This window comes from Rosa rugosa, chromosome 5 (genome assembly GCF_958449725.1).
Source record: "Rosa rugosa chromosome 5, drRosRugo1.1, whole genome shotgun sequence".
Classification (NCBI taxonomy): Eukaryota; Viridiplantae; Streptophyta; class Magnoliopsida; order Rosales; family Rosaceae; genus Rosa; species Rosa rugosa.
The window spans coordinates 41692395-41708033 of record NC_084824.1 but is presented as its reverse complement, the minus strand read 5'-3'; the positions used below and the strand labels follow the sequence as shown (position 1 = coordinate 41708033).

The 15639-nt window shown below is 38.1% G+C and overlaps 1 protein-coding gene and 1 pseudogene across 1 annotated transcript; one reads left to right on the top strand and one right to left on the bottom strand.

Annotated features, from left to right (window-relative positions):
- Window positions 1–798: 798 nt before the first annotated feature.
- LOC133709736 (threonine--tRNA ligase, mitochondrial 1-like) lies at window positions 799–7148 on the top strand. The gene is made up of 20 exons (XM_062135580.1): window positions 799–1119; window positions 1216–1453; window positions 1535–1594; window positions 1682–1771; window positions 1920–1994; window positions 2109–2237; window positions 2332–2421; window positions 3048–3136; window positions 3226–3322; window positions 3399–3485; window positions 3837–3921; window positions 4046–4140; window positions 4292–4324; window positions 4420–4506; window positions 4621–4713; window positions 5036–5128; window positions 5224–5448; window positions 6115–6186; window positions 6524–6595; window positions 6875–7148. Exons 1-20 carry the CDS (start codon window positions 836–838, stop codon window positions 6968–6970), a joined length of 2190 nt encoding a protein of 729 aa, XP_061991564.1. The 5' UTR covers window positions 799–835; the 3' UTR covers window positions 6971–7148.
- Window positions 7149–7352: 204 nt separating this feature from the next.
- LOC133709738 (uncharacterized) lies at window positions 7353–9276 on the bottom strand (annotated as a pseudogene).
- Between the last annotated feature and the right edge of the window lie 6363 nt (window positions 9277–15639).

Below are 15639 nucleotides of genomic sequence, written 5' to 3'. Positions count from 1 at the left end.
ATAGTTAGTAATTTTTCGTATTAAGGCGAATAAAACATGTACTTACGTTTTTTTTCAAGAATACTTTTGAACTTAGAAAAATGAATATAAATAAATATTTTATAATTTAAAAAATTAATTAATTAATTAAAAATAGAGTGTGGTTATTGCCACCATACTAACTACTTTGTTCACCCTACTAATTTCTGATTTATTAAAATACTAAAATATCCTAATATGAAATTACAATAAAGGACAATATCTAATTAAAAATTACAATTAGTTTTTCTTATTACCACTATAGAATATGTATTTAAACTTCATTTTTAATCTTTTTTTTCATCGTTATACCTAGTGAGACTGATTATCGGCTAAGACTTAGTGAGATTGATTATTGGCTAAGACTTCATGAGATTGATTGAGAGATATGGGAGGAAGCCAAAAACAACTGAGAGAGACGCGTAGGGAGCTAAATAGAAAAAGAATTTGAGTTAAACCACACATTGAAAAAATGTATTTTGGATATTGTATATGCGTGAACTAAGTAAATTTGAAATTAGAAAAACATATGTAGGGTGAGAAGATAATGTAGGGTGAAAAAAGTAGTTAGCAGGGTGGCAATAGCCGCACTCTTAAAAATATTTTGCCGAACTATTCAACCAACTATTTAATGAAATGTTCGAATAATACACGTACGTACTTTTCACATACTATACACATCCCGTATTTTACTAATTATGCCCCCCATCATTTAAGCCCAATAAAAAGTAAGCCCAATTCTTTTACTCTTAAACTAGTAACTGGCATAAACCTTAATCGGAGTCATAAATCTTGGTGAGGCCCAAACTCTGACTACATGCTGCAATGCGCTAAAACCTGGATATCAACAGCAGCCGCTTTCTCATATTCTCTCCTCCGCCGTAACCGTTACTCTCCCTCATTCTCCACTTTGACTCCGCCGCCGTACCGGAAAGACTTCTCTTTCTCCTCTCTACAACAACCGCCGGCAGCCGCCATGGTGCCCCACCCCAAAGACGACGCTTACCTCGATAGCGTAATCCCCAAGCGAATCCAGCTCTTCGAGGCCATCCAGGCTCAGCAGCTCGCCCACCGCCAGTCCCTCCCTTCCGATCCAATCAAGTGAGTCCTTCTTCTTCTTCTTCAAACCCTAAACCCTAGCCGAGACCTTCGGTGTTGCTTTACGTCCGTGGATTCTGATTCTGTTGACTTGGTTAGGATTACGTTGCCGGACGGGAAGGTGAAGGAGGGGAAGAAGTGGGTGACTTCGCCGTTCGACGTTGCGAAGGAGATTTCGAAGAGCTTGGCGTCGAATGCCTTGATTTCTGAGGTCAATGGTGTACTGTGGGACATGAGCAGGCCTTTGGAGGGTGACTGTGAGCTCAAGCTGTTCACATTTGACAATGATGAAGGCAGGGACACTTTCTGGCATTCTAGCGCGCACATTCTCGGACAGGTAGTGAAGACTTTTTTTTTTCTTCCAAGTTTTCGGTGTGTTTCGATTGCGTTGCATTGATGGAATTTCGATTCGTTGCAGGCTCTTGAGGTGGAGTACGGGTGCAAGTTGTGTATCGGTCCCTGCACCACCAGAGGAGAGGTTTTGATTTTGTTTGACAGAGTTGTGCTTTCGGTTTTCGTGATTACTCATTTGATTAGCTTATGGAGTGTTTGAATTTGATAACAGGGTTTCTATTATGATGCATTTTATGGTGATTTGGGGTTGAATGAGGATCACTTCAAGCAAATTGAATCAGGAGCAGACAAGGCTGTTAAGGTCTGTTTTATTCTCTGGTAAAAATGTTCATGTAAAGTTACCTTTATGTATGAAACTGGTCCGCCTTGACTGATTGCAAATGACTTTAGGTGTTTCGACATTTTGGTATTTCTTGCTGTTGACCTTTTATTTGTATCTTTTCTTCCAGGCCAAACAGCCATTTGAGCGCATTGAAGTAACAAGGGATCAGGCACTTGAGATTTTTTCTGATAACAGATTCAAGGCAAGTGAAGCTGACAATTTAGTTTCTTTCTAATTAAATGAGTTTAACTACATTTTGGTATATGCATTCCTCACTTGATATATGTTTTTTTTTTTTGGACTGTTTTTTAATCAGGTTGAAATCATCAATGATCTTCCTGCTGACAAAACTATCACCGTCTACAGATGTGGCCCCTTGGTTGACTTGTGTCGGGGACCACACATACCAAACACATCATTTGTCAAAGCATTGGCATGTTTGAAGGTATGTCAACGTGTCATTTCTCAGATGTAGTTTGTGATTTGTATGTATTGGGTCACCTAGTGTGTATATTTGAAATTTGAATTTGTAATTCCAGGCTTCTTCTGCCTACTGGAGAGGAAATAAAGATCGTGAAAGCTTACAGAGAGTTTATGGAATATCTTATCCTGATAAGAAAAGTTTGCAGGTGATATTAAGTTTATATCTTCTTGTAACTTTGGCTTTAGTTTACTTATCTCATTTCTTACTTCTATCAGCTACTTCAGCTAAGTTTCTCAGTGTTTAAAATATAAAGTTCCTTGTACACATTGTTGCACTAGTTTCTCAAATGGCATTCTCAAAACAAAAATTATGGGGAACTAGTTCAATGCTACATGATAAAATTTAAATTGAGCATAGCTTACAGATTGTATTTCTTCCTTTTGAAAAAGGTTTCACGTGTGGAGGAAAAAGCTTTTGTGTTGTAACCAAAAACTGTAGTATAGTTGGTACCTGATAGGCTGAAATTTATTGATTCTATCATGTCATTTTAAACCTGGTGTGTCTACAAATAAAACAAATCATTGAAGCTGCTTAAAGTTAAATGATGACATGCTGTTGAAGACATATCATGTCATTTTTAACATGAGTTTAAACTGTAATCAAAATCATAATCCATATTGAACAATGAATGCTGCTGGCAACAGTTGGTTGAAAAATTATTTTGTAGTTGTCAGTTGGGATAGAAAAGCAGTAAAAGCTATGCCAATGCAATATTGTGGTCATTGGACTTGAAGCATGTCATTCTTCCTAATGTGGACTTTCTTTTTGCAGTTATATCTCAAGCGTCTGGAAGAAGCAAAAAAATATGATCATAGATTATTAGGTACAAAGCAGGAGCTGTTCTTTAATCACCCACTTAGGTATGTTTTAGTTTTGTATTTCTTCATTGTTTTAATTGACCAAGATTGTCCATAATTTTTATTTGATTATTATTCTTTATCAAGTTCAGTCCAGGAAGTTGGTTCTTCCTGCCCAATGGCACCCGGATTTATAACAAGCTCATGGAGTTTATAAAAAATCAATACAGAGAGAGAGGATACCAAGAGGTTGATAAATTTTCAGTTGTTACATTGTCCTATTGATCTTAAATGATTTGTACTTAGTTTTACTTTTCTTTGGTAGGTTATATCGCCAAACATGTACAATATGCAACTTTGGGAAACATCTGGTCATGCTGCAAATTACAAGGAGAATATGTTTGTCTTTGAGGTGAATTTCATATAACTTCTAAATAATTATGTTGAAGCACCTTGTAAATGTAATCTATCTGGCAGGATCAAGGAAATGGATTACAAAAAAATGAATTACATGAAAATACAGATTTTTAATTTTATTTGTGTGCATGGATATGTTTTCTTGGGAACTTTGTATTGCTGGCTGATGCATGAAGGAACAGTCTTTATTGCTTGACATATAAGCAATATTGGAACTTGTAGTAGGAAATCCAATTGGGATGATTGATCACTTAATTCAGTAGTTATTCTATGCAAATGAACGGACTGAGTTTAACTTGATTTAATTTTGTATTGAAGAATTGATAATATTGTGTTTCCACTGCAGGTTGAGAAACAGGAGTTTGGATTGAAGCCAATGAATTGTCCGGGGCATTGTTTAATGTTTCAGCACAGAGTTCGTTCTTATAGAGGTAGGATATCTTTCTTTGTTTTGATTTTTCCTTTTTCTTGACAGATAGTGAAATTATTACTTATTCATGTTCGTCATAACCATTTATTATTGTTTATTTATGATTTTTTTTTTTAATTACGAAGAGCTTCCTCTTCGACTGGCTGACTTTGGGGTTTTGCACCGGAATGAGGCCAGTGGTGCACTCACTGGATTAACTCGTGTCAGGAGATTCCAGCAGGTATATTCTTGTGTATTTGGCGAGTACGTCTCAGCACTTTCTAATGGAAATACTTATTTAGGACTTATATTTTTACTTCTTTCTTTTCTTTTATTCATCCGGTGGTAAATTTGTAGATCATCTGACCAAGTTTTGTTGACATATGCTTCAGGATGATGCTCATATCTTTTGCAGGGAGTCACAAGTGAGTTAAACTTAATTTGTTTTCCACATCACTCTTAAATATATTTTTGGTTTTGTTTAGAGTGTAAGACTCATGTGTGGCTCTTTATTTTTCAGATAAAAGATGAAGTTAAGGGCGTCTTAGACTTCATCCAATATACCTACGATATATTTGGCTTCACTTTTGATCTGAAGCTATCAACAGTAAGCTGTCCCTGATAATGCCTCCTTTTTGTCAATTCCATAACTTTCTCTTTAAGGATGGGGAATTCAACTTAATTGTGTTGTGCAATAATAGTTTTGGTGTTCGTGTTGTAGAGGCCAGAAAAGTACCTTGGAGAGATAGAAACATGGGAGAAAGCTGAGGCAGATCTTACAGAAGCATTAAATGAGTTTGGCAAACCCTGGCAGGTACTTCTAATAATGCTCTAGTTGCCTCTAGGCATCTAGCAAATGCTTTACTTGGTACCTCGTCTAGTGTTTATTTTTTGGTGAAAGGTACCTAATATAGTATGATCATAAGATTGATGTATAGCATATAAATTTATGTAATAGTTTTGCTGGAAAGTTTAGCTTGATGGATGACAAAAATTTTATCATAAGACTGGCCAAAATTTTGGGGCTGATGGTGTGTTGTTTAGGTCCATTATCTATGCATTTTTGAAAGCACTCTCATAGGTGCCTCTGAATGGTTGTTTGTGTGCGGAATTTTACATTTTCAGTCATGTTACAGATAAATGAAGGGGATGGTGCATTTTACGGACCAAAGATAGATATCAGTGTATCTGATGCATTGAACAGGAAGTTTCAGTGTGCAACATTACAGGTATGTTGTTATCACTTTTTCTGTCCAACGATCTCTTGTTTCGTTTTCTCGTTTTGTAAGTGTAACTATCTTGGGGAAAAATACTGTGGTTGCAGCTTGATTTTCAGCTACCTGCTCGCTTTGAGCTGTATTACTCAGCAGAGGGTGAAGAAGGCAAAAGGGAGGCACCTGTTATGATACACAGAGCCATTTTGGGTTCTGTTGAGCGTATGTTTGCAATACTGTTGGAGCACTACAAGGGGAAATGGCCGTTCTGGCTTAGTCCACGTCAGGCAATTGTTTGCCCTGTCTCGGACAAATCCCAGCCCTATGCTCAGCAGGTAGTTTGAAATATTTTTTTTTTGGCCTTTATTGGTTGACTACTACAAAGTTTCATTAATATTTTGCTGGTCCTCTTTCAAGGAATTATAGATTTCATGTGCATTAATGCTATTAAATGTTGCACATTTTATGCTTGTGGAGTGCTGACATGTTCTTTATTCCCAATGTAGTTAATCTTAATAATGGTGCTCTTTGAGATCTGTTCTTTTGTTCTGACTTCTGAGTGTCTTGAATTAAGTCAATAATTCTTTGTTTTCTTCTTCCTGCATCCATTGTCTGTCTATTGTATGAGCCTTTCTATGTTGGCTTTCTCATTTTGCAAGCCAAACGCTAAATTTGTTGAGTAGGCTCTCATGGCTGAGCTAATTGTTTACCAAGCGAGAGCAGGTTACTATCTCCTGTGGGAAGTTGGTTAACAGTTTTGGTTCTGCCTGAATCAGAGCTGAGCCAACAACTGATCTGGTTTGGTGAAACCTAGGTTAATCTAGTATTTCCAGTATCATCAATAGGAAAATTAACCTGGTTGTTGGGATTGATAGTAATTGCAATTGAAGTATGTTTTTCTTTCTTAAATTTATTTAAATAAAAAATGCTTACACTAGAGTTACTTAGGGATTCTTTGAATCTTACTATCCTGGATTAAATTGACTGTTTTATTTTTGTAGGTCCGGGACAAGATCTTTCAGGCTGGTTATTTTGTTGATGTTGACACAAGTGATAGGACAATACAGAAAAAGGTTTGCATTCATGACTTTGTCCTATTGCATCAAATTTTCCATTTTTCAAGTTGTAGTTTTAATTTTTTGGTTTATTGGAGGTCCATTGGGCATATGGGTTACATTATGCAAGCTCTGTGTGTGTGGCTTATGAGGCAAATTAATGTTGACAATAAGATAATGTTAACAATTAATGCTGGTGTCTATTGGATTCTTTCTGCTTTCCATGAATATGATGAACGAACCCAGTCATATCCTCTGTATTGCTTCACCAGTGTCAAATTATTTAATGAACTGAAGTCTTTAATTATTTAACCGATCTTTTCATCCCTTGGGTTGGTTGTTTTTGTTCCTGCAGGTACGAGAAGCTCAGATGGCACAGTACAACTACATTCTAGTTGTTGGTGAGGAGGAAGTCAAAACTGGACAGGTTATTCATCTTTAATTCTTTAATGTTGTATTTCACCATAATTTCCGTAGACTGGCCACAAACATTATGTCATTTTGTTATTTTAGTTGTCCTTCAACAATAATGTCTTTTACTTATCGGGAATAAGCTTTGTATGTGGGGCATGGTTTGGTGTGATTTTTCTTTGGTATGATGAAATAAGAAAATAATAATGGACATGAAACCATTACGTTCATGGTCCTTTCTTGTGTTATGATGAATTACTGTTAAAAGTGAGAAGTTACTCCTTGATTGTTTCAGGTGAGCGTACGGGTTAGAGATAAGGCAGATTCCAACGTAATGAGCATGGATAGCCTACTCAAACACTTTAAGGAGGAAGTTGAAGCTTTTCATTAGAATTTCTTTTGAAGACTGCTCAAAGTAATTGTAGACTTCTATCAGATGAACAAACACATGAGGGCTTTTGTGATCTCACTGAAACTATATTAATTCCCCTCTGATATCCTAGTACTAAAATGGATTATAGTGTAATTTACGTTTTGCAGATTCAAATGTAGTTATAGCTTTTGCCATCTTGTGACTTGTGTACTACGCTTGTGTGATCATTAATTTTTTGTCGTAATCAAAATGTATTTTGAGTATTCTAGCTTTGGTCTGATGGCTTAGAGTTCGGCAAGCTACTGATATGATCTTTTTCTCTTGGAAGGATATGTTCCAACTGCATTGAAAATTATAGTATGGAACAGCATTCACTAGACAGAATTTCCCTGTAAGACTAGTGTCAATCACAGTATTAAGCTGTACAGTTATTGTAGGGTTTCATTTATCGGAAACATAATACCCGAAGATCATTGTACCATTTAGTGCAGGAAACCCAACAAGATTAGTTGGTACCAAAAGATCAGCATGAAGGGGTTATATTGTAGTAGCACCGAACATTTTAAAAGTCACTACAATTTTTCACTGTCTGATTGAAACATATCATGGTCGACAAATCAGACTAACAAACGTTGGGTAAAGAGGTGCTGCTCTCCCCCACGTTAACCCAAACCTTCTTTAATTTGATCCGGCGCCCCATATTCCTCTTTCTTCTTGTACATCAGTTTCCTCCTTGGCCACAACTTTCTGCTCCACAGTCCTCCATGATGATGATGAGACAATTCTGGAAACTGGTGATGATCATGAGTAGTATTAGGTGGTGACGACACCACAGAGGGAAGCTTGGAGAGGAAAGCTTCAAGGCCACTCATGGAGGGTGTTACGTTTTTCAACACTGGCACTTGATGATGGTTCATGTTGAAATGCTGCTCATAATATTGGTCATGACTCATGAGTGGTACTTGGATGCGGTGGGACAAGAAAATTTGTAGCATTAGTACCCATGCCTTGGAAATTGTTCCATGTATAGACATGAGGGTCAAGCTTGAAGCTGGGCAATGATGGAGATGATGGGTGAGGCGGAACAACTCCAGGGATGTTCTTAATGTAGCTTAGCTTCTTTCTGAGCACAACAACATAGCTCAGGTCTTCAACCACCTTGTTAATTGCTCCCAACTGAACTACACCTTCTCTAATTGCTATCAGAGTTATGGTCTGCAATGATAGAATATGTCTGAATTAACTAATTAAATCAAAGAAATAAGTTTAAATTTTCTTTTTCTGAATTTAATTTTGTGAAACTGGGCTTCCCATGTCCTACTGTCCTAGGGTGCTGAAGCAAAAGAAGTAAAAATTAATTAAAAACCTAACAAGACATATATGAAATTCTAAAACCAGTAAAGTAATTTAACCTATGAGCATATACATGTAGCATAAAATCACAAACTTAACTAATAGATTACTGTATAGTTTCATATAATAAATGTATAGAACGTTGTGCCATGCCGATAGAATTGTTGATTTCTTGATGCTGATAATTTGGTTCTTTGTATATCCCACTTACGACTATGATCGGCTGCCACTTTCCCTATCAATCTGCTTATCCCAACCACCAAAATAAATCAAGCTCAGTTTCTATATATTCAAAAACCCAGAAAAAAAATAAAAATATTAACTACTACTTCTTCATCATCAACTTCATCTCATATAGATGGCTTAACCTTCTCCATAGTTGTAGATATCTTGAAGAAAGCTCAGGTTGCAGTCCATGGTAGTACTGCTGATGTCGAAATCACCACCATAAACTGAAGAAGGGCCACCTGGACAGTCAGCAGTGGATGAGTTGATCTGATCATAAGCTGGTGAGGCTGAGGCTCCAAAGTTGCAGAAACCATCTTCCAAAACCAATATCCTGCCATGTTTTATGGATATGATCAATTTCTGTATAATCATATATAGTACTTAACTACTTAACGTACTACTTATAGTCTAGTATGAAATCAAACTCGTAACAATTAATAAAAACATACCAATTCCTTCTGTTCCCTCTTGACCTGTCATGAGCTCCATGACCTTCCAATCTGTTACAAATAAAACAATAGTTAATTAGTTTTCAAATTACACTGTGTCGTAGCTGTGTGTGCCTGTACTGGAGGAAGAAGAAGAAGAAGAAGTAAAATTAATTACTAGGGTGGTAAGGTACTAGGTAGTTTCTCGGGAGGATCCTTCAAAAGACGGCATAATTCCACGTGAATTTTCTTGACTGCACAAGCTTCTCAGTGTGTGTTGAAGCAGATGAGTCACTGCCAAAGGGTTAATATGTCCGTCCATTATTGCTAGCTAGCTAGCTCTCAATCTCTACCTGTAAAATTTTAATAAAAGTTTATACGCCGGTCAATTTAAGAACCAAAGTTAATTATAACAATACAAATCGGTTATTTCTGAAATCACTGTGAGCACATATTTTTACATTGCGTGTCATCCCAACGGCCCAACCGATTTAATTAATTGAGGTGATATCTGGTGACATTATTCTAGTAGTGAGTGACTCCTATGGGAGCATACAAAAGTTAGAGCATTTAACAGAGCCACAAGTCCTGAATTACCACCTAGGACGGAGTCATAGACTAGCAGTGAAGAATCAACGTAGTAGCTGTACTTTATAGTATAGGTTCTTTTGAGTCCAAAACAAGCGGAAGCATCTTCACACACAAAACTAAAAAAATCGAAGTCAAGCAGCTGGGAGAAAACACATCTTCAGGTGGTGGACAGATAGAAGCGCACAAAACAGGGGAACAAACTCCATTCATCCTTAACAAATGAATGTAGCATTTAACTTATCATCAGCAGGTTGGAGTGATTGAACACAAATTTGAATTATGTACCACCCACCACATGAATTGATATCACAAGAAATTGCTGAGTGCATGCAGACAAATAGAAATCATCAAGAGTAATGCTCAATCCAGAACCAGAACCATCTCCCAAACCTCTACCTCTAGTTGATATGCTTATGATGTCATTACAGATTATTTCAACTATAAAGACAAATATTATTACTCTTTATACTTTTTACTTTTTACTTTTTACTCTTGTTCTTTTTTTTCTTTAAAACGAAACAGCAATTCACTGCCTCCTCGATGCCAGCGGAGTGTCGAACTATATCAAGTAGTTTTGCCACAATCGCTTCATGTATTGGTTTCTCATGTAGAAGAATCATGGCGTCAAGAAGCTCAATAATCATGCGCATTGAGTAAAAATGCACACCTCTAGTAGTATCCGCATTATTAAGTTGGAGCTTCCATTATGTCATCATTTTCACACCTCGAGATGGAAAAGTCATGTACCGTTCAGCTGTGCCGAGATTCCACCAAGCGATGCACTTACCAGACATGCTTTTGGAACACCTGAACATATTCGCGAGCAATTGATTGACCTCAAGACTGAAACGCTCGCTACGTAATGAGGATACATTTAAAGGCAATTCCCCAATGTACTGAACCTGCTGCAATTAATACTTATATGAGTCAAGCTACCAGCTGCCTTGGGCATATATAGAGAGGGGGAAAAAGCTATACTGAAGCAGGAGTACCATTTGGTCTGTGCTAGGAAAAAATCTCTTAAAACTTTTCTGCTGGCTAGCTTGTTCCTGCTTGAACACGAATTTCTAGTTACCTAGCTATTTCTACTTGGACACGGATTCTCTAATCTCAGGCGAAAGTACTTGAATCAATTATTATCATATGTCATAAAACGATCAATAAATCTCAAGAAAAAGAAAAACAGTTTTGAAATGATAGTGTTGGGGAAACAAACCCTAATTACTCTGAACAAAATATATCACAGTATAAATTGTAAGTAGAAGGTAAATGATGGAGAACATATTAAACATGCATGAAGTAGTATCCCAAGGGTTAAACCCATGCCCTAAATTTCTTTGACCACTGAGTCTCAACCTGAAATCCAATCGGCTTCATCGGATATTGAACATAAGGATCGACCTCCTGAATTGCATGGTTGGAATACTACTGTAGTTTCTGGATGATCTTGGAACAAGTTAAAGTTCGAATTCACCATGTGATGATGATCAAGTGCACCAGTTTTGCTGTTTTTGTTTTTTGGGGTGACGAAACCGCTACTGCTTTTCATCGATAGTGAATCAATTTGTTGAAGCTTCTAGCTTTGAATCCAAGGAAGCCACCAGTCTAATCAATTCGTCCTCAGAACAGTAACCTAATCGATCATCCCATGTCGGGTACAACATCTCCCTCTCCTCGTCGGAATTAACAACAGTCTCACGACCACCATGGGACTTTCCAGCCTTGGTTTCTTCCAAACCCTTTGTCTCCGATGAAGGAATGCTTGCATCTCTGATTCCCGGGTTTGCCTTGTACCCATCGATAATGCGTTTGACTTCCGCAGGATCTTGGGGCCAAGTCTCTACTATAGTGCTTTGACGTTGGTAGAGGATCAAGCATACATCAACACCACAAAGTTTCGAAAGCTCCTCGGCTTTCTTGATTAAATTCTTCTTTCGATCCCGGACCTTTTTACGATCACTCTTACTAGACGATAGCTGTTGTATGTTTCTTTGAGGATCCATACTTCTAAAAGTCGTATCTGTTCAAATTGTCAAATATATTACAGAAAATCAAGGAAATTAGAGTAAGATAGGTCACAAATTACTGCTGGGTAAAGATTTGTACTGTGAAAAAATTGTTTCTCTACTAACAAACCCTAATCTACTACAATTGAAAATCAAAATACAGCGACAACCAAATTAGAACGCAAGTATATTCAATCCAGAATAGGCATACATCATTCACACTAAAACAAATCAAAAACAAAAAACATGTACCTTAGTCTATTTGACAGCTTCTCGAATCTCGATCGGCGATCGCTACCTCTTTCTAATATTCAAAAAGTACTCAAGCTAATGTGGTTTTGATTGGGCTTTATAGGATAAGGATTGATCACGATTTTGGAAAGTTATTATTAAGATGATTTGTTTTTTATTTTCGTCCAAGAAAAATTAACAAAATACCAGTTGTTTCCTTATATATGAATAGTATAAAGTCCCTTTCAAAAAAAAAAAAAAAAGAATAGTATAAAGTCTGCTCACCTAATAAACAGTTTTTAAGGGACTGCGAGGGACAAGTGAATCTGACGGCTGAAAAAAAACTGTGCGTTTAAAGTTGTTATAATTTCTGCTTTTATATTTAATACATGTGGTTGAGATGCATTTGTACCCCTCACAACTCCTTAAAACTGTCTCTTAGGTGAGCAAATCTATGAATAGTATTACCTAAATCATGACCAAGCTTCCTATAAAATTTCTTCCACCTGCATGTAACCCGTCTAAACCAATGTTGAAATTTTACCATCATTTTTAAAAAATTTGTTTTATGGTAATCAAGCTTAGAGTCTTTAGAACGATGGACTAAAAATTTGAACTCATTTATGCTCAACTCTTTTTTCGTGGAATTAATTTTTTTTTTTTTGCGGGTAAAGGTCATCCATTATGCAGCTCAGCAAGCAGTACAAAAACGATCCCCCCCTATGGGGGCGACAGAAAGAACTGTTCCGTAGAAACTACTACAAAGCCACCCCTAAACAGAGCAAACAAAACTAGTAATCTCCTAGCACACCCACCTTCTAGTATTAAGCCCAAACAAAGAAAAAAAGAGCCCTGAGGAATTAAAAATAACACCCCGAAAAACGAGGCTCAACAGGGTCTCTCTTTTCTTTGCGATCTTTCCCACTCAAAGCAAGAAATAATCAGGCCAATCATCTTTCAGAACAAAAAGATGAAGGCCCAAACTGAAAATGAAAATGGGAAACAGTACAGCTGTCCAAGCCCAAAGCAAAACTCTCTCAGCCCAATTCCAATGCCAAGCCCAGTCAATCCACCTAGGGCAAACTCGAAGTGAGAAGACAGCCCTGCCCCCACTACCGACCACCACCCGCCGGAGGACGGCGCCCGTTCTGCCACCTTCATTGGTGGGGCCCGATTCCAGGCGAACCAGTTCAGACGACGAGCAAAACGCCAAAGACCCGATCTCATCCCTTTCCTGCCATCGAGCTTCGTCACAATCTGCGCATACACCGATGTTAGAGCTCGCAGCCAACATCCCGGCCACCGGGTTACCACCAGCAAAAGCAGCTACTTCTGATGAGTAGAAAGAAGTCATCCGCCCCACCAACAGAGAGTCCGAGCCCGAGGGAAACAGAGTCGGACTCATCTCCGGCAGCCTCAGATCTCCATTAGAGATAGCAGACCCCGAGGTCAAGCAAACCAGCAGATCATCGTCATCCACCACAGCAAGGTCACCGACATCCCAACCCAAGATCAGATCACCGCTCATCCGCCACCTAGATGCCATCCCTGCAAAAGAGGCCGCATCTTTCACTTCACCAACTAGTTTGGACGCGGAAACAACAGCGCCCCCACCCCATGAAATCAACACCGTCTCAGCGCCACCCAGCGCAATGAAGAAGAGAATAAGCAGACCCAAGTCTGCCATAACCGCCATTGACGAGCAACAACGAGCATACGAGAAACCGCCGCCCTTGGGAAGAGGATTCCGAAACCCTAGCAGAGCGCTAGGTCAAGACTACAAGTATATTTCGTGGAATTAATTTAATTCTATACGATCTCGCTTTAGATGAGAGCCTTTAAATAGTTTTTTTTTTTTTGAAATGTTAAATAGTTTATATTGGGGGAGAACCGAATCCCAACCTTGCTTAATCATGACCCATTTTTTGACCACATCACCACTTGCGCTAATTTCAAAAGTTGATTGTTTTTTTCTCTTTAAATAAGGGTCAGTGTTGCTACCTTCAAGATTAATTAATGAAACTGTACAATACATTTAGTGACATGGTGCATAAACTTCATATTACAATAAGCGCTGAGAAAGCGTCCTAAATAATAATAGGAGTCTCCATTATAGCTTTGTCACGCCCTTGCTATTGAGGTTGTCTCGAGTTTAGTCCTAAAACCCTAGGGCTTACATGGATCTCAAAAGCTTTGGTGAATGCTAGGTATCTGTGGTGTTTGTAGCCAAAGAAAAAGAGATGCAGACCTTATTGCGGTGACAACAAGGGCAATGAAGTGGTCTTTGGGATAAAGGAAGCAATAGGTACGTGTGATGGTGTCAAGGGTGGTGGCATGGTGTAAGATAGAGATGAATCGAGAAACATAAGATGGATCGAGAAATTCCTTTTGATAATACTAGCACCACCAACCTGACAAAACTTAGCTCGAAAATCTCCCTCAATAGAGGCTACAAAACACAAGTTCAAGATGTCAAGAAAGCAAAGCTTTGTTGGGATGGCAAGGCGTCGATTGAGCAGCTATCTTGGATGAACACGTGAGAGTCTTTTGTACATAGTGTCACCAATAATGCTGGTGACGTATGCCAGAGTCTGGGGTATAAATGCCCTTGTGTGTGGTCCACACTATGGAATATCTTAGCAACTTCTTGGGGGATGTCATCTTATTCCCTCTGAAGTTATTATTATTATTATTATTATTATTATTTTTACTATAATATGGAGAGACCCGTTTTCAATTTGTCTCAAGCTCTTAAAATCTAGGGTTTGACCTTACCTTTCTTGAAAAATCACTAGACATCAAGTGAAATTTTGGTGGGTTTCCCATTAAATGACAAATTCAAAAACTATTCACCGTATTGTGTGTGTTCAGGCTATAATAACCTTGCTACCTAGCCTTTAGGCCCAATATGCATGGTTGATACTGCATGCATATAACTAGCATATGACTGGCTATGGTGTTCAAGTGAGTCTCATGTTTATTCTAACCTCTGTGAACCACTTCGACCGACTATTTATCTCATGTTCCCATGCAACTCTTTTCTTAACAAGCTTACTTTTCTTCTCCTCCTCCTCCAGTATCATCTTCACACTCTTCCTCCCAATCTCTTTAATACTTTTCATTCTGCGTTTTGGCAGGTTAAAGTACGAAGCTGGTTTGGCGAAACCACCAACACCTCGTAACCTGTCAGGATGCTCGGGGTCCCCCAATGCCAAGGTGAGCATCATTTGAACCTTATGTGGTAATCTCTCTGTCAAACTTCTTTTTCTTTAACTTTTGTTGATACAAATATATGTATATAAACTCACTTATTTAATAATTCAAAATGTAAGACAAATACACACACACCCCCCCCAAATCAGGAAAATAAGTACATACCAAAAAGACTTACAATTTTCTCTGTTGTCTTCTTCACCTCAGGTGCACGCTTTAAAGTAACCATTCTTGTCTTGCCGTCTTTCTAGGCACACCTTCCTTCTCAATTTTATTCCTTCCCAGTTTCCACCATGATTCACCACAGTTTGGACAACTTATTACTTTTGCATACTGCCTTCTATATAAGATGCAATCATTTGGACAAACATGAATCCTTTCACACTCTATCCCCGATGTAGCAAGTGTTTTTTTAGCCTCACGTACCCCATTCCCATTAGGCAACACCATGCCAATCATGCTTAGCATGTGGAACGTTTGTATCATACCGTTCAACTTTATAGTCTTTGTACAACTAGGATACAAAGGCGTATCTCCATCATCCACAAACCTCAAAAAATCATTCGAGTCACTTGAAATCTCCTCATCCTCATCCTCATCCTCTATTCCTAAATCAGCAACCATATCTACTGTTTTT

What these genes read in the sequence shown, in the direction of transcription:
- LOC133709736 (XM_062135580.1), top strand. Translation starts at nt 836, where the DNA reads ATGCTGCAATGCGCTAAAACCTGGATATCAACAGCAGCCGCTTTCTCA. An exon ending in CTGATAAGAAAAGTTTGCAG is followed by an intron (nt 2,422 to 3,047) that starts GTGATATTAAGT and finishes TTCTTTTTGCAG; the next exon opens with TTATATCTCAAGCGTCTGGA. An exon ending in AGAATATGTTTGTCTTTGAG is followed by an intron (nt 3,486 to 3,836) that starts GTGAATTTCATA and finishes TTTCCACTGCAG; the next exon opens with GTTGAGAAACAGGAGTTTGG.